The following is a 20141-nucleotide window of genomic DNA, read 5'->3' as shown; positions in this document are numbered from 1 at the left end:
CAAACGGATAATTTGCATACGGATCTACCTATAGATCTTAATCCGAAAATCCGTATCCATATTTATATCCCGAAATATTTAAAAAATAATATCTGAATCCGGATCCGACTGATACTATCCGGATACTAATATCCGTATCTGTAACCACAATTGTCATATTCGAATACGGATGTCAGATAATATTCGTTTTATTTCAAATACGGATATCAGATTTTTCAAATTATTTTGACGGCCCTAAGCATCTTTATGCCTAGGTGATGCGACACGACAAAACATAAGTATGTCCATATTATACTCGTATTTTGAATGTGATATTTACATATTTTTGACAATTCATAAGGACATATATAGTAGCTATTGTTGACAGACGAGACAGTAAACAGAGATATATGCTTAAAAACTTACAGATATGCTTAAATTTCTCTTTAAGCTCCGTTTTGCTTATACAATTAGTAATATGAAAATAGTAATCTGGATACATGCTTTGATAGACATAATTGTAAATCAGTAGAGTTAGTTGTGAAGTACACATAGAGTCTTGTTTCATCAGAAGGGTTTAAAAAATTAGAATGAAATGGTAATTACTTACGATATGGAGGGGATAATCGTTAGGTTTTTTTTTTACGAACAAAGTAAAAAATTTATTAAAATATTGAACCCCAACCGGGAGAAACCCCCGAACTGTCAACTATAACCTGATTGTAAAACAAAAATCGAGATAACCAAATAGCTGTTTTGTTTTCAGATTGTTTAATACATAAAATATTCAAATTCTTTAAACTAAAAAGTATTATAATGATATTTGGAGTAATCCAACCTACATCAATTCCGAAACTAGTACTAAGACCATCATATAAGCATCACGTTAGGTTGTTTAATGCTGTTCTAAATGGAATGCGGTGTTTGAAGGCTATATGGAGTATGTTTATCTTTGCTCTGCTCAATAGATGTTTATATGTTTCCTTATATATACTAATTGGGTTTGTTGCTTGTAATCTATCGACGTTTGATGTTTATTAATGTTTCCAATCTGTTTGAATATTGAAACTCGGAGTATAATGAAAATTATGTTCCAATACCGCATTTTTACCTTAATTATTTTTGTCGGAACATTAAGCACACTTGCTACATAAATTACAAATTCTTTACCTGAAAATAAGCAACAGCCAAAAATATAACAAAACATATAAAAAAGAGACAAAACAAACACTCCAAAAAAGAGATACGCAGATATCCAACAAATTGGATTTTTAAAGGAAAATCAACGAAAATGAAAGAAAAGCAAGCGGTTGGGATTTTTCACCGGAGAAAACTCAGTAGAAACCCCTCAGCTAACTTGAGAAAGGATAAAGACAAATGATGGTAGGCGGTTCTTCAAACCCTAAGCGAGGTCTTAATTGTTAAGTAGGCACACTGTGAAGAACAACAGTCTCGAAAGTGAGACCAGGCCCAAAACTACACAGAACACCCCAATCAAGTCCTTCTCCAGTAGTTTTCTTTCCATCCTTAGCTGAAGCATTTCTCATTTCATCCAGTATGAACAGAACAGTAGCACTTGACATGTTTCCGTAGTCCCTTAGAACCGTTCGTGCAGACTTCAGTTTGTCAGGCTTCAAGCTTAACTCTTTTTCGATTTGATCGAGTATAGCTGGGCCTCCAGGATGTGCAATCCAAAAAATCGAGTTCCAGTCAGTTATTTCCAAGGGTTGGAATGCCTCAACTAAACTCTTCCCAATATTTTTTGCAATCATCTCGGGAACTTCTCTACGAATGTGATAAGTAAGCCCTATACTTCTAAGCTGACCGCTTATAGCATCAACACTATCCGGAAGGAAGGTTTGAGCTGCAGAAACAATCTCGAACAAAGGGTTCTCGACTCCAACAACCGGGTCCGAGCCCACTATCACCGCAGCAGCTCCATCACCAAACAAGACCTGGGCCACCAGACTATCAGTTGGCATTCCGTTTGGCCCCCGAAATCCAATGACAGTCATCTCACAGCAAACGGCAAGCACACGAGCACCTTTGTTGTTCTCAGCCAAGTCTTTTGCAAGACGAAGAACTGTGCCACCGCCAAAGCAACCTTGTTGGTACATCATGTAGCGCTTCACCGATGGACAGAGCCCCAGAAGCTTGGCAAGGCGAAAGTCTGCTCCAGGCAAATGGGCACCGCTAGTGGTGCAAAAGATAAGGTGGGTGATTTTGGACTTTGGCTGCCCCCATTCTTTTATGGCCCTTGTGGCAGCTCCATTTCCTAATTTCGGCACTTCATTTACCAAAATTTCTAGCCTAGCGTCAAGTGATGGTGTAATGTTATCTAAGAAATCTGGATGATCTTTCAGTAATTCTTCTGTAAAGTGCAAGTAACGAGTTTTGATCCCCGATTTGTCACCTGAGAAGTTTAGTGTTAAATTATGGGTTCTGCAGAAATCTCACTGCACTACAAGAAACAAGCAATCACACAACAGTTTTGCACCGTTGTCTAGTACAGCTGTATTAGACAAAAGTCTCAACAATATCTTATATTACATTCTAACACATTGAATAAACCTAGTTGTAACATTACATTTTGATTTAAATTATGATAACATGAAAACACTTACACATGCGCTTAAATATTTCTTTCATGAGACCTGTTTTATCTTCAGTATTAGTGACATGAAAATAAATATCCGGTAACGTGCTTTGATCGAGACAGTTAGGCGGCGTAGCAGTTCCGATAGCAAGCACAGTTGCAGGACCTTCAGCCCGTTGTGTCTTTCGGAACTCATTCACTGTCACCATTTTCTAACCTGGAACTTAATGCTGGAATGCTTGGTTGTGATTATTGCATGTTAGGGTTTTGTATTTATAGGCGTTGATCCTGGTAGCCAGACTAGCTATTTTATCGGTTGTCACGTGAACTCACTCTTTGCTCCAGAGTTTTAAAAGGGAAGGAAATCAAGTGAATGATAAGTAAATTCTGCTGCCGAGTTTTTAAAAGGTGCAAAAGTAAGTGTTAATAAATGTAAATTTGACAATTTTTCACTTCACCTACTAAACATTTCCTTTCTTTACATTAAAAAACTCTGGAGCAAACCCTTACAAGTAAATTGTTGTACACCTTGAGTACAAGTTGAGTACGTACTTAGGAGTATAATATTATCGATAATAGTTATTTGGATTATATTTTTAAATACTGCTGTTTTTTAATCTTCTGATTTCCTTATGAACCTTAGTACATATATGTTATTTCTGTCTCTAAAGTTTCATAACAATTTTTTTATGAATGTCAACTTAGCTTAATTGTATTGTATTGTATTTTGAATTAATTAATTTAAAATATGCTTTTTATGATAATTACACTAAAAATAAAATCAAATAGTTAAAAATTTGTACTAAGATAAAATGAAAGGTAACTGTGAAACTACCTAGACAACAGATAGAAAATACCAACATATTTAATGCTGGAAATTAATTTACACTGCCGCATCATTATGTAGTAAATGTTTTATGTACCTCAAAGTGTGCACCTAATATTACTCCAGAAATAATGAACTTAATAATGCAATCACCCACCCCCATTTGATTGATGCAGGACAGTAGCTCCACTAGAGTAGTAACATATTTTTTAAAAATATTCCTATAAAATAAATTCTAGTATTTTGGAATATTTATTACAGATTAACTCTAACAACATTTCTTGGAAATGTATCTCAATAATATTTTATTATTATATTTAAACTCTAGTTATGTATTTGATCATAGAGAAAGAGATAAAAATAAATTTTTTATTATTAAAAATAAAAGTAAGGAATTGCTAAATTTTTAAGAAAATGCTATGATATTGCTACCTAGTACCAGGGGGCCTAAGCACCTAGTTATTGAAAATATAAGGAAAATGCTAGATTTTCTAAAATTAAATGTGAAATTTTCCACAAAATGAGGTGTGAGAAGTGTTAATTAGAATTGGCTCTCAGAGTTCAAATAAACAGTACCAATTAAAATATTCCAACTCATTTTATAAATTATTTTATGAAATTTTTTGTGTATGTAATATTAGGCAATTAAAGCTTTAATATGTTAAATACGACTAAAGTTAGACTAATATAGCTTGAAAAAAAAATATGGTATATTATATTCGACTAGAAAAAGTAAATTTTAAAGTTAAAACCAACCAAAGCTGATCGAATTTATAATGACAAGATATGGTCGAATATAGTGTGTGACCATATCAGGTCGAATTTATATTTAACCAAAGATAGTCGAATTTGGTATCCGACTATATTAGGTCGAATTTAGGTACGACCAAATTTGGTTGAATTTAGTATTTTGGCGGGATTTTTGATTTTTTTTTAAAATAATTTGAAATTTCATTCAAAAAATTGTAAAATAAATTAACACAAAAAACAGTCGAATTTAGGGTGGTCGAATTTAGTTGGTCGAATTTAGGACGGTCGAATTTAGATAAATTCGATTAGATTTATCATTTTCGACCAGCCTTTGTTCGACCAACACAATATCGGTCGAATTTAGCTGGAAACTAAATTCGACCGAAAAAATTTGATCAAATTTAGCCAAATTTTTGTAGTGTACGCAGAATTCCCCCTTCAAATTGAGCACCTCCATTCTTATACCTAGCCCTGCCTCCTGCAGAATGTACACGTCCAGATCAGTAATTGCATTAAATCAGCGACTACGCTATAAGAATTCAAAAGAATTAGAGCAAGTTTACCTTACTGCAATAACTTTATAGCATGATTATAATTTCTCTGTGTATTTCTTTAGCATGAAATTTCAATTACAAAGAAGGGTGATACTATAACAAATACAAAACTTATTACAATTTGTACCTATCAGCAAAGTTGAGAGATATCATGTCGACACTCAATACTAATGCGGTAAAAACACTTAATAACAGTCCAAGGCACACCAGCCAGAAATCGGAGTTTGGGATAGCGAAATTTTTCTTGGAGTAACTAATATATATATTTAATTTATCATATTTTAAATAAATTAATAAATATTTTTTTAACAATTTCAATATACAAAATATACTTGAATTCGTATATCTAAATTAATAACAATTATAAATATTATTAATATTAGTACTAAATTCATAAAATTTATATACTTTTGAGGGGGCGAATATTAAAAATAATTGTTTTACTACTAAATATATATTTTCTGAGTAAACGATATATATATTTTTAATTTATCATATTTTAAATAAATTATTAAATATTTTTTTAACAATTTCAATTACAGAATATACTTGAATTCGTACATTTAAATTAAGAACAATTGTAAATATCATTAATATTAGTACTAAATTTATAAAATTTATATACTTTTGAGGGGGCGAAAATTAAAAATAATTTTTTTTACTATTAAATATATAAATACTTAATTTTTTCCCATAAATTTTAATACTAATTTTATGATTATAACTGAGTTTGGGGTGACGGCCGCACCTGCCGACCACTCCCGGCCTCCGTCCTTGCATGCAGTGGGGTGCTAAAAACAATGATTGTCCTGAACTTGCGGATTCATGCCAGAAGAAAACACGAAGAAGAGGCAGGTTGGGCCGGTAAACGCTACTATATCAACTCCAACTTCTATCCAATTCATGACGATTTCGGGAAATAATTAAATGCAGATTGCAGGTGAATTGAGAGGTTGGGTACTCCAGTACTAGTAATCATTAAAAACCTGCATTTTTGTAATTAATTTTGTCGCTGAAAAGTCATTATTGGCATTTTTTTGTAAAAAAAATATATTTTTTTACAAGTTTATATTACAAAATTTCAACACAAAATGCAGATGATGACCTTCATTCACAAAATTTACTCCAAAATGGCACGTTTTTATTGAATATATAGTACCCGACCTCTTATTCACCTGCAATCTGCATTTAATTTCCAGAAAACTCCATGAATTGATTAGAAGTTGGAGTTGATAGCGTTTACAGGCCAAACTGATACTGATCCAGAGCTTGCAAGTTGAGGACATTCTATGATAAATCTCAACGCCTAGCTAGTTAGTTGCTTATAATCTATCGATGGAATATTTTTGTAGATGTTTGATGTTTATTGCTGCTTCCTATCTGTTTGAATATATTGAAATATTGAAGTAGACTTGCTGCATAAATTTACAAATTCGCGTTTTCAAGTAAAGTTTTAGGCTTTCTTCTGTTTTGAGGGCTTTCTACAGACCTGCAGTAACCGGAAGGTGGGATCTTGTATTGGGCCGGATCTTTGGATTGATTGTAATTTGTAAATGGGCTAGATAGGTGCTACGTTTTGGGAATTTATATATACTTGTCGGACTACATCCGTATATGTACGTATTCGTATCCGTAATTATCGGATTTAGATACCGATAATATCCGTTATATCAATATTTAAAAATACATATAATTTTAATTTTAATTTTTTTTTAATTTTACGTTTTAGGTGGAATATGATGGCCTTTTTCGACTTAAATAATACTCCATCCGTCCCTTTCAATTGTTTACATTTTTTAGAGAGTGTCCGGCACGCATTTTAAGGTGCATATAAAGTATAGTTCTGTAATTGTTTTTTACAATTTTGTTTTTCTGAATAAAAATTAAAACATTCAACCTTTTATTCGGAAAAAGAAATTTGTAAAAATAAGTTAAATAACTATACTTTTTGTGCACCATAAAATGCGTGTCCGACACTTCTCAGAAATGTAAACAATTGGAAGGGACTGAGGGAGTACTAAATTGTAGTTTTAGAAACAAAATTATTCAAATATTGTGTTTTAGGGGGAATGTAAAAATTTTCAAGATCAATTTTTGGAGTATAATATTGACATAACTATAAATTTGCCGAAACGTGTATGTGCAAGTGCAAAATATTTATTTTTAATTATATTTTATTTTTAAATTTCACAAGTGTGTCGTATTTTAAAATTAAGAATGACGTTTAGTAGCTCAAAATTATTACCATTTTTATTTTAAATAATACCTTAACAGGCCTGTTAACCCGATAATTCGGATACGATTCTGACTATATCTGTATCTGTATGTATCCGTCTCCGCAATTATCAAATTCATATAGAGATATATCCATTTTATTTCGAATATTGACAATATATTCTTTTTCTCAGATAAGAATGTAGATATTTCGGACATATATCAGATTTTTTAAATTATTTTATTTCCCTACCATATTGACGATAAATTTATAACATTTTTTTATGATTAAACTCAAATTATATTTTTATACATGTATTAAGTATTTTTTAAAATTTTATAAAATTTGTATAAGTGTATTATTAATGTAGAACAAATTTTAAAATTATATATATTCTAAATATCATATACATATTTAATTTTAGATTTCCGGATTCGGATAAAAATAATATCCGCTTTATTTTAAATACAGATAATTTCCAGTTTTCTCGAAGATATGAAAACTAATTTTCTGGATGAAAATCCAATTTTTCAATTTTTTTGACTGGCCCGATTAGAGGAGAGTACGGTTTGTTTCGGTGCAGTTTTATGCTAAAACTGAAACCGAAACCACATAACTTCGGTTTTTAAAATAAAAATCGAAACCGTAACCAAACGTCCAGATCGGTCTCGGTTTCGGTTTCAACCGGTATGGTTTCGGTTATAAAATCGCAAAAAATAAAAATGTCAAAAATATATATGGTCTGAAAATTATAGTAAAGACCTGAAAGTAGAAAATAAAACTAATTTTATGTTATAGAACTATAATTACAATAGTGGAATATATAGCAGTAAATTAATTTGTTCCATTTTTGAATTTGTACGTCTATGGTCAATGTAGGGTAAGGCTAAACTTGTGAATATGTCATTAAGAACACTAGCAATAAAAATGAGGTGCAGTACCAAGTCAAAACTATAGTTTATAATTTATTATTAATATGAATATAATTTTTACTTTAATATAATATATATATTATTAATATTTATTTATTTTGATAATGGGTTCGGTTCGATTTATTTCTATTCGGCTTTAACCTAAAACCAGAATCGCAACCATTAAATTTGGTTCGGTTTTTAATTTTCGGTTTCTGTTTCTGTTTCTGTTCGATTTTGTGCGGTTTAATTATTTGCAGTTTTTACTTATTTCAGTCGACTTCCGTTTTAATTTAGTTTTTTGCTCAACCCGAAGTCCGACCTTATCATTAATTTCAAGTAAACACGTGTCACAATGACTAGCCAGGGTTTGTGATGTGCAGTGCATTAACATTAGCAGTTTATGCACGTCAAGGTACTGTTGCAGGAGCCCTGCTATATATGCACATGAAAATCTTATAAACCATATTTAAGCCATCATCTGCTTTCTCTCTCTCTCAATAGTATGTAGCAGCACATGTACAAACTACATGAACAACACTTGGACACTTTCTATATGAAACACAAATCTACTTTCATGTGCCAATCAAACATTACTCATGCTAGCTAGCTTTAGCTAGCTTTAGCCTGGGCGATATCACCATCCCAATACAAATCTTCTTACAAAGCCTCTGCACAACTCTTACTTATCTCCAACTCCTTGGTTTTGTTGCATAGATCAACATCTCAATTCAAAGATTCTGAAAAAATCTCTGCACACCTCTTATTAACTTTTTGATCTTGGTATCTTCTCTTCATCCTCCATCCCAAAGATTTCACGTGGGCCTCACTCTTTCCTGCATGCCTCAGGTCAAAGATGATAGCATATCTGCATATGCAAAGTGTGCACCTTATAATAATTATTTGACTTATATTTATTGTTATATTTATTGATTAAGATAAATACAACACTCTTAAAATTTTAGTTGTCAATTTCATTAGTATGTATTATTTTTAAATTAAGAATGGCGTTTAGTAGCTCAATTTTTTTACCATTTTATGTTTCAAAAAATACCTTTTCATTAATTTAAGTAGCAGGAGCTCCTGCAATTTATGTACATGAAATCTTATAAACAGAAGTACATTTGAGCTGTAAACAGAGGACATCAATATTAGAAAATTTTACACAAACATCTCTCTCAAAATAGTGAGCCCAATTGCACATACAAAACACAGATCTACCATCCTACATGCTACAGACACAAGCACAGAGCCATTAAAAAATACCCATACTGTGCTCACAAAAAACACAAGAATGTAACAATCAAACATTACTCATGCTAGCTAGCTTTAGCCCAGGAGACATCACCATCCCAATACAAATCTTCTTAGAAAACCTCTGCACAACTCTTACTTATCTCCAACTTCTTGGTTTTGTTATCTTGTCTTGCCTGGATACCTCTGGTTAAAGATTTGCAAGGATATCAGATTGAGTGGTAAGCTTTTAAATCTCATGAAGACTAGTTAGGTATGTACTATCACTAATATATATATATTGTAGGAGCTCTGCAATATTATATATGCATTGAAATCTTATTTTAGTCACCTCTTTCTCCCAACCTAATAATACAACTACATGCACAATCAACTTTCACACCTCTACTACATATATTTACAGCTCTAAAAAAATTCTATTTACTCAATCCTATATCCTCTTCTTTTCTAGTCTAATTCTACACTATGCCTCCATGCCATGAAAGGGTTCGTCCCCTTCTTCCCCGTACCCCATCTCCTCCTCCTCCTCCTCCTCCTCCTCCTCCTCCTCCTATTCTTTCTACCCATCATTATCACCATCACTTTAACCTTCATATTGTTGCACGTGTAGATGAAGGATTTATGAGCGAAATCAATGAAGAAGCTAGAGAGAGTCTTCAACATTTTCAACCGGACCAAATACCGATTGTTTCGCAAAATCTTATATTCATATACAATCACAACTCCCTTCTCCACGACCCTGCACCAAATCAAACACACCCACATTTTGCTTGGCAAAATCGTGAAGATCACAATTATCTACACGTGCATTATCATCATTTTGCTCGTGACTTTAATTGGGATGAAAATTATCGTAATAATGACCTTGCAAATCATGTACCACCTAACAATCTTCTAGTACAAATTGAAAATCTTTATCCTCGAAATCCTTTAACTGCTCATAGTCATTTTCACTATCACTGGGATCACGAAGAAAGCATTCCTGCAAGTTCGTCAGAAGAAGATGATGAAGGAGAAAGTGAGGAAAGTGAGGAAGAGGAAGGAGAAGAAGATGATGAAGGAGAAAGCATGGAAGAGGACTGAGAGGGCAAAGAGGGTCTGCGAAGATGATGATGTGGGAGTTGCACGAGTATATCTTGATTATTGTTTAGTAGTAAGATTAATTTTTAATTATTAGCAGTTATGGAGCTTGTTTAGTTATGTATGAAGTCTTAATATGAAATGTAACAGTGCTAGAGTGATGTTATTATGATTCAGTAATTATTAAGGTCTCATTTGTTTACCCATGAACTCTTGACTTCTCATCTGACCGAATCTTATATTATATAAGTTCATTTGTTTGAAAGTTTTCTACATATGAATGATTCATATTTTACCTAGCCATTCATGTAAAAAAATGTGTCTGAATGATTCATATGTCCTAGCCTGCTGCCTTGCACTTTGCCCCTTATTTCAACTTTTCTATTTTATTATACTATTATTTTGATGTTCATGTAAAACAATGCATTAAAATTAAATAAATGTTTCAATAATAATTTTGATGAATAAAAAATTCTTTCCGATTTCAAAATAAAATATTAATAAAAAAATTGACAAATAAAAAAAATATTGTTTTAAGAGTCGTCGTTTATCGAAATTTAACGTATCATCTAACATCTTGATATATATTATTTGTATTGATAATACATATTTTCTCTACATCGAACATTCAATAAATCAATATTATTAAATTTTGTATTTTTTTTAAACTTGTTGTTTAGAAAAATTATTTGCGAAATTTTCATTCAGAAGTTATAAAAAGAATTATATACCAAACAATATTATTCGTTCAACATTCAAAATTTTGATTCGTTCAGATCATTCAGAAATATTAATAATTCAGATATAAATCATTCAGATTTGCCAAATAGCCCCTAAGTTTATATTTAGCATCTATTATTGCTTACTAAAACCCGTGTGATGCATACATTGTCTTTAATATTATATAATTTTTGAATTTAATTTGAAGTGTAAATTTTAAGCTCTGAAATTTATTTTTAGAAAATTTTGATAATATTATTTGATAATTATTGTAAATATGCATGTGTATAGTTTATTAAATTTTAGTTTTTAAAGAAATATCACTAATTGAAATATTTAATTTTAAAATTCATAGGCGTGTTTACAAAAGATAATTATGTTTTAATTAAAAGATAAATTTTAGCGCACATCAATAGTAAACGAATTATCTTTACTTTGGTATACCGAACAAATCTAATTAATTATATTCAAATTTATTTTGGGTTAATTTGTTTAAACCCGGATCAATGATAAAAAGTTTATGTATCAATGATAAACCGAATAAAAGTACATATTATTTTATGTTAGCTAGTATAATTATTTTCTTATTTTAATTTTGATTTATCATGAATCATTTGTATAACTTTTTAGTCCGGATGAATAACATATATTGATTTATTTTAGTATGACGCGATTATACTAACTAAAAAATCATTTCTATTTTCTTTTTATTAAAATAGTTTTGGATATTATAGAAATTGAAAAAACGCCATAATTATATAAAATCAAATATTTTACACACAAATCTGCAATCAAACTTTTAATATTTTGGCTATTAGGGTCGCATCCTAGTTATCCCACAATCTTAAACCTACATTATAGCTAACAACGAATTAGCGTAGATCAATCATATACACCGTAACATCCCGATATTTTATAATTATTTTTAGTTGGATTATTTGATTTAATTATTTATTAATGTCAATGTGTTGTAATTAAAATAGTTTGTGTAAATTTATTTTTATATTTATAATCAGAATATTGTTTTAAGAGTATTAGTTTAAAAAAAAATAGTAAGGCTTTTATTAAAAAAGAGTGAGGGTTTTACTAAGAAAAAAGGGAGAAAGAAGGAAGTGAAGAGTTAGGGTTTGCTAAAAAAGGGTTTGCGTTATTTTGATCGGAGAAGAGAGGAGAGAGGGAGAGAGAAAGAGAAAAATGGATGGAGATTGAGATGAATATCAAGAACTTTTTGGAGGGTTATGAATTTGGCGTTTGTGAAATTAGGGTTCTTGTGATTTGTGTTTCTGAAATCGTTATTAGCATTCTCGGTCACTAAGATCTTGAGGTACGGATATCTTTCTTATATTCTTTCTTTTCGTATTCGAATTCGTGTATGTATATTGCATATTCTGAATCTTGTTAAATTCGCATCCGATTCGTTGTTCATCGTATGATTGTGATTTTATTCTCGTTGGAAAGCTAATTTGATTATCTTCGTTTTTCGTTATTTGTATTTTCTGAAATTCAGATTGTAAATATGTCAAAATCTGTTATTTGTGTAATCTATTGTTGAAATTTCTGTTTGTTCGGCCTAACTTCATAAATTTATTATAAATTGAATATTTGTTCAAATATTATGAGTAATACCATTCTGGAAAGCTCTTTTCGATATTTACAATTTGCGTTTACATTCTGCTGCTAAATTCTGTGATTTTGATGTCTTAAACATCAAAATACAATTGTAATCAGGGGCTGATTCTGTTCTACAGTCCACATTTATTTATTTTCTGAATTCTTTACTTGTTCGTTTTTGACGAGCCTTATCATTCTGGAAAGGTCTCGGAATTTCCTACGACTTTCGTGTTTCGTACTTTTTCAGTTGATTTCATCTTTATGCAGTAATTTGACATTCTTTGAAACTGATCAGATTTGAGCTTATCAATAATTAGTGGTTTGCTATGTTATTTTGTTTCATGATGTTGGGTTATAGTTTTTTTTAGGTTATTTGATAAATTTATATATGATTTTGGAGATGTAAGATATTTGAGTGTGTGATCTTTGAGTATTTATTTTGAGTTATTTATGTTATTTGTATGACTTGGGAGTTTGTAAGACATCCGTCGCGAGTGGATAATCTCGTACTTGGCACCTCCTATGCGGTGTACTTAAATTGTATGGGCATGTCACCGAAGTTGTGGGACACGTATAGCCATGGCTAGTATGTGTATGATTTGGCCTTTTGGGCTAGGATGCTCGGACTCTTGTAAAAGGATCGGACACGGATCGGAGTGTCAGACTCTTCAAAATTTAAATTCGTAGACTCGGGGACACGTTTAATAAGGATCGGACACGGTGATATGGACACTTCAATTTTTTATTTTAAATAAATTTAAATTATATATAAAGTGTTTTTCGGAATTTATGTTGAGTTATGTTATTCAAAAAAAATATAACAAAATTAAGAACTTAAATTCCATGAAATAACCATCAAAAAACCAAGTAGCAGCAATTGCAATAATAATTCAAATGAAACAAACTTAGTGATAAAGTTTTGAAAAACAAAGGAAAACATATGAGATGCCACGGTGCATCATTAGGACTTCAAAATATATTAGCAAATGCTGTTATTTCTAGAGAACTAACAATGAGATTTACAGAAGGGGGGTTGAATGTAAATCTCAAAACTTTTTCAAGTTTTGAGCAGTTTATAAAGACTGTGTGTTCAAGATGAACAAGTGTGTGAATTGCTTTAAGCTGATACAGACAGATATATATTCAAACACAAATGTAAAGAACACAATAAACCTTTAAAAACTTTTCTGGTGGATTTGTTGTTCCACCAGAGATGGTATTTCAGAAATTCTGTGATCTAAGAATTTGATCACAGCTGCATCCTAGTACAAACTAGATAATTTTTCTCTCAAGATTTTTCTAAACAGCTCTGGAAAAATTCTTATCTAATTACTATCTACTACTTGGTTTATATATTACCAAGTTTACAAGTGAAGACAGGGATATAATAAAATGATAAAGTAAGATCTCCACTTGTTTCTTCTCCAGTTCACTCCAGTACTTTGTTGACTTAATGTCTCTTTATACTAGAGTAGAACGGCTGCTTTTTCTGATGTTCCTGAAATTAGGCTGCCACATTTCAGTTATCTCTGTTCACCCACGTGCCTCTGTTTGTAGGTACAACTACCACTTATCAACGGTTAATCAACAGAACATCCGTTGAAGCTTTCATCCGTTGATGCACTCATCCGTTGAAGGATGTTATCCGTTGAAGCTTTAGAGACATCCGTTGAAGCTTAGCTTCTCATCCGTTGAAGGTCTTTAAGTCATCCGTTGATACCACTTCATTTATACAAAATTACAAGGCATGAAATATTTACAATTGGCCTTCCTATCTGCATATCTTCTAGTAGTCAACATGACTCATAGTTTCTCTCAACTTCTAAGAATTACATCTTAAATACAGAGACTGAAATATGCTACAACACTAGACTTATTTCTAAGTAAAGCTACACCATCAACGGATAGCCAAAGTGGTCTTATCCGTTGAGGCTACAGACACTGAATTTCTACTTAAGTGTTTTGTTAAACATATCATCAAACTAATGCACATATATTCCTAACAATCTCCCCCTATTTATGTCTATAAGACTTGTAGGCATAAATTCAGGGTTAACTTGATGATAACAAAACACTTAACAGATATATGAATTGAAACTAAGTAGAAATTTGAAAATGCTGCAAAAATGTATGTACTAGGAGGAAATTGAAGATTTACAGTATTTCCAAGGATACTCCTTTAGCCTGAGCAAATCATCTTTTTCTTCTTTGTTCCCTGATTTTCTTTCCTAGCCCTTTGTCATTTTCCTCAATTTGGAGTTGGAGTTGTCTGAAGAATTCAGCTTCATCTTCAACACTGATATCCAACTTAGATTGCATTTCCTTGAGAGTTTCATTGCTGGCAATCTTGAGTTGGTCTTCAAGTCTGAAAAATCTTCTGACTCCTTTATCATCTCTAAATTCTATCAACCAATGAGGTGATTTGTGAATTGTAATTCCCCTTTCTTGAATGAGTAAAGTCCTGGGTAAAGCATTGGGCTCCCTCCAAGTTTTCCTTATATTGGCAATCTTGTTGAGAATTTCAGTCTTGGCAGTTCTGGTAAAGCCAGAATCCTTTTGTATAGCTGAAAAGACTCTAATCAAGGTAGAGTAGCCTTCATTCAGAATCCTGTGGAGAGGCCATGTTCTTTCCCCAGCTCCTTTGTATCTGAACACTAATCTCTCTGGTAGCTGTCTGTAAGCAGCTATTCCTCTTACATCCTCCAGCTCATCCAGATAGAGTTCAATGTCTGAAATTTCTTTTATGTCACAGATGTGAACATAATCATCTTTAGAAATGGATGGCTTAGGCTTAGGCTTTTGTTTTTGAGTGAATTTCTTAGAGGTTATGGGAGGTGTAGATTTGGGTTTTCTTTTCTGTTTCTTTGGTAGTGGAAGAGTGGTTAGAAAGGTAGGCAATTTGATGGTGTCCCAATCAATAGGTTCCTCTTTTGGAATGATTGGTTCACCATGGATGTTTATAGTGGGATTAGCAACAAGAGGTTCAGGTATAGAAGGTAGTGGTTTAGATATAGATTTGGTTACTTCAGTATTATCTTCACTCCTTCTATGTGCCTTGGCCTTTCTTCTGTTTCCCTTCTGCCATTCCTCTCTTTCTTCCATACTCTCACCAAATATACTCCCAAAAACCTCATCTAGGTTTGCAATCTTGTCTTCACCCCTGACTTCAATTCCTTTATCTTCTTCAACTTGACTTGACTTTAGCTGTTGTTCAAGCTTTGCTTGTGCTCTTTTGTCAGCCTTTAGTTGCTTGACTTCTTCCTTCTTGGCTATTGAGAATTTGGGATGTCCTTGCATCACACATATGCTCTTTCCCTCTCTAGAGATAATAGCCCTATTTCTCCTTACAGCCTCATCCATGGTCTCTTTGAGATAAGCAATACTCCTACCTAAAAGCTTGTTCTCATCAGCTTTTGGAGGAGGAAAGTCCACTTCTTTTAAAGGATTCTTTGTAGAGTCCTTATTGGATCTTTTATTGGGCTTGAGAATTATAGCTTGTAGTTCTTTGGAAGAAGCTTCTCCATCCTTATGTCTCCCTACTGGCTTGAGCTCCATGTTGATTGGTTCAATCTTTGTGCTATATTTCACAGATGTTGATTTATCTTGTGTAGAGCCAAACAACAGTTGCAACCTTTCATCAATTCTCCTCCTTTGCTCTTTCACTTGAATTTCAGCTGCTGCTAGCTGAATCAAATCAATTCCATCAGGCTTTCCTTTGATTTGAATGATTGGAGAAGTAGTGATGGCAGGAACTAGCACTTTAGATATATTGATTTTTGTAGATGGCTCTCCTTCCCCTTCCCTTTTACTCTCCCCCTTTTTGTTATCATCAAGGAGAGGGGTCAAGCCTTGTGCTTTTGCCAGCTGCATGAGGAGACTGGTTTGAGATTGTTGGTTGTGAAGAATGGTGGCCACAGAATCTTCAATAACTTGAACTCTGTCTTCCAACTTGGCCAGCCTTTTCTCAGTAACTGATTCCTTTTTCAATCTCAAAACCAAGTCCTGCAATGTACCATAGGGCATGACTGAATCCAATTTTTCAGAACTGTAGGATTTCAAGTCAGCAGTATCCTTCCTGAGATCATCCATACTCAGATTCTGCTTTACTTGCTGCAACTTCATGAGATGCAGTGAGTCCAGGTGAGCTTGAAGGATAGCCTTGATACTTGCATATGAAGTGTTCTGAATGGCCTGTTGAATAGTGTTGATTTGTTTGACTAAGGAGACATTGAATTCCCCTGATCTATACTCCTTTGTCAAAGCCCATTCAGGTAGATTTGGAATTGAACTAGGGCCTTCATCTCCCCCTAAGTTCATGCTTCCATCAAAAGAAACAGAGTCATCATCATCAGAATTTACTCCAAATTCCTCAGATGGCTCACCAGCTGTAGAAGGCATCTTGTTAATAGCAGCTTTATCCCTTTGAAGAGATTCTGTTGTGTGTACTAGATGTAGTGTCTTTTCTGCCTCCTCATTGCCCTGAGCAGCCAACATTTGATAGGCTGACACAGGATGAGTAAAAGTGTCAGCATCCAAGGAAATGTTATCAATTACAGCTTTGTAGTGTTGCTGAAATTGTCTTTCCTTTTCAGCATCATCCACAATCATTGACTCACTAGCAATGGCTGGTTCCACCCTTATATCTATTGTACCTGCCTTTCTCTCTTTTTCTCTATTTTCTTGCATCAGGGGCTCCCTCTGGCTCACACAACTCACTCCCTCACCTTTACCTACTAAGGTGGTACTCCTCTCACTTACTTTTGCCATGCTGGAAGAAATAGCATGCATTTTTGAGCTCTCAATCTCTCCTTTTGCCTGGGAGCAACCCAGCCTCTCACTCAAATTTTCACTCCCTTCCCTCAATCCTAAGAGTGATTGCACAGTATTCATGTCTTCTACACTTGGAATTGATTCAGTTATGTGTGGAGAGACTATCAACGGATGTGGAATATCCGTTGAAGGTGAAACTGATGTTATCAACGGATAACTGCTGTTAAGCTTATCCGTTGAAGAGCAACCACTTGTCAACGGATGAGTGATATCCGTTGAAGAAGGAAAAGAAGTTGAAATTGAAAGTGATATAACTGTTGAATCTGTGTAGATTGATTTGAGATGTGGTGACACAGATCCTTCAATTATATCTGAAAGAATTTGCGGGTGATCCAACAAATCATCTAAGAGATGATGATCACCTGTATTTGAGTGGGGCTCCTCCCTGAGTTGTAAAGAGGGAGAATCAGGAATTGATGGGAATAACATATCCACATCCAGAGATGGTGATGAAGTGTTTGGTGATTGATGTGTGATTATTGTGAGAGAATGGGGCTGTGACTCCACATTTATTGGAGCCACATCAAACTGAGTTTGAGAAGGCATAGATACAGATGGATGTATCTGTGCAGTGTGTGCACCCTGTGTAGAAGATTGGGTTCTTGCCTTCTTTCTTCTAATAAAAGCTTTTGTTGGTGAGTGTTTGGCTTCAGTGTCCCTCCCTCGTTTGTTCTGTGTTCCTGGTTGGGAACTATTTTCAATAGTAACATCCTTTTGGGAGGATGCAACTAGGGATGTGCTAGATACCTTTTCAACCACCACGGCTTTTTGAGAAACTGTGGCTTGGCTAGCTTGGGAAGCACTTAACTCTCCTTCCTTATCCTGGGGGTTTCTTTGATGTTCACCCCTCCCCTCACCACTCACACCCTGTTCACTCCCCTCAGGGTTAATGGTTGGTGTTACAACTGTTGTCTTTTGAGAAACAACAGAGGTGGTTTTCTTTGTCTTTGATTTTGAAAGTTTAGGTTTGGTGACCTTGGTAGAAATCTGTTGGGGCATTGTCACAGATTTCATGGCCACACTAGAAGATAAAGAAATAGAGGGGTTGAAAGAAGTAGGAGTTGTAGAAGCAATTACCTCACCTACCTGAGGTGCATTCATGATTGGTAAATATACCAATGGCACACTGCTGTTGAGATCCATTCTCAATAAATCTGCAAGAACTCTTTTCTCTTGTGCCCAGCACTTGAGTTTATTATTCTCATTGATTATGACCAAACCTTCAGCAACATGGTTAGCCAATAACATAAAGAATCTAGCATAATAGATGTTATTAGGTCTATTAGCTTTGTTACCTAATCTAGTACCCAATTCTAGCATCACATAGTTGCTAAGGTTAAAATACCTATCAGAAACAAGCATATAGAGCATATTAACAAGAGATGAAGTTATGGCATCAAAATTACTAATCTTCCCAGAGAAAACCTTTATAAAGGCATCCCCAAGAAAACTCCATTCTTTCCTAAGGCCTTTTCTTCTAATACTCCCTAAACTAGCAGAGTTAAGAGAATAACCTATGGAATCTAACATGCTGGATACATCATTATCAGTGTGTGGTGTCATGGCATTGTTCTCAGGTAATTTAAAACATGCTTGTAAATCATCACAGTTAATACAGTGATTTTTACCTTTGAGAGTGAAGGAGATAGTCATATCTATGGAGTTGAACTCAGCAGTTGTCCAAATCTCCTCAACTACTTCACAGTAGATCGTTGGGGCTTCCAGCATTGCATAGCTAAGTTTACAGTTTTTGATGAAGTCCATCATTTTGTGATAGTCTGAATGGGCTTCATTCTTTTCTACCAAAGCTATGAAATTGTTCTTCTCATAGATGAACCCAGATTGAGACATAATTTTCACGACTGGTGCCATTGTTGTGAGTAGAAATTGCAGAGAATAACTTGAAGGTTTTGCAGAGAGAAAATGGTAAATGCTTGAAATTTTAAGAAAGCGTAAAGTAAAAATAAAAAATCAGAAGGGCTTATATGCTTTCAAAAAAAAATAAATTAGTAAAAGATTAATCAATAAGTATATGTTAGTGAATTTCAGCCGTTTAAGAATAAACTGTAAGTATTCTAACAACTACCTTTAAAACCAATACATACAGATGTATGTATGAGTATTAACGGTTAAGAAAATAGAATCAACGGCTGTGAAACACCTGAATCGACTGATGTGACATTTCAACGGATAAGGCAAATTGTCATCCGTTGAAAGGTACTTCAGTTTTATCCGTTGACGGATAAAAATTCCAGAAATGTATTTGTCTTTCAACGGATAATGAATATCCGTTGATAGAGCAATTTTGACTTTCAACGGATAGGAAACATCCGTTGATGGTATAAACTTTGTTAAAAGTCAAATTTGTTCTAGCAACTAATATATTTCAGGCTTCAATTCAAATTGCAATAAGGACATGAATTTTAAGAGTAATTAAGCATACCTAGCTCACTTACTAATCTTGTGAATGTTGATTCATCAAGTGGCTTGGTAAATATGTCTGTAATTTGTTGTTCACTTGGAACAAAATGTAGTTCCACTGTACCATTCATGACATGCTCCCTAATGAAGTGGTACTTGATATCAATGTGCTTGGTTCTTGAGTGCTGTACAGGATTCTCTGTTATGGCTACGGCACTTGTGTTGTCACAAAAGATAGGAATTCTATCAACATGAAGTCCATAGTCAAGGAGTTGATTTCTCATCCATAACACTTGAGAGCAGCAACTTCCAGCAGCAATGTATTCAGCCTCAGCTGTAGAAGTAGAGACTGAATTTTGCTTTTTGCTAAACCATGATACAAGCTTGTTTCCCA

General features: G+C 33.5%; 1 protein-coding gene across 1 annotated transcript; it reads right to left on the bottom strand.

The window, feature by feature from the left end:
- Positions 1 to 1126: 1126 nt before the first annotated feature.
- LOC141675356 (chalcone synthase 9-like) lies at positions 1127 to 2842 on the bottom strand. The gene is made up of 2 exons (XM_074482032.1): positions 2604 to 2842; positions 1127 to 2392 (listed from the first exon to the last, which is right to left on the bottom strand). The coding sequence occupies exons 1-2, from the start codon at positions 2782 to 2784 to the stop codon at positions 1401 to 1403; spliced, it is 1173 nt and encodes a 390-aa protein (XP_074338133.1). The 5' UTR covers positions 2785 to 2842; the 3' UTR covers positions 1127 to 1400.
- Positions 2843 to 20141: the final 17299 nt, after the last annotated feature.

Source organism: Apium graveolens, chromosome 1, assembly GCF_009905375.1.
Source record: "Apium graveolens cultivar Ventura chromosome 1, ASM990537v1, whole genome shotgun sequence".
Lineage (NCBI taxonomy): Eukaryota > Viridiplantae > Streptophyta > Magnoliopsida > Apiales > Apiaceae > Apium > Apium graveolens.
This window is presented reverse-complemented; position numbering and strand designations above follow the sequence as displayed.

Coding starts and splice junctions, on each gene's coding strand:
- LOC141675356 (XM_074482032.1), bottom strand. CDS start 2,784: ATGGTGACAGTGAATGAGTTCCGAAAGACACAACGGGCTGAAGGTCCT. Junction 2,393..2,603: donor AGAAATATTTAAGCGCATGT/GTAAGTGTTTTC, acceptor TAAACTTCTCAG/GTGACAAATCGGGGATCAAA.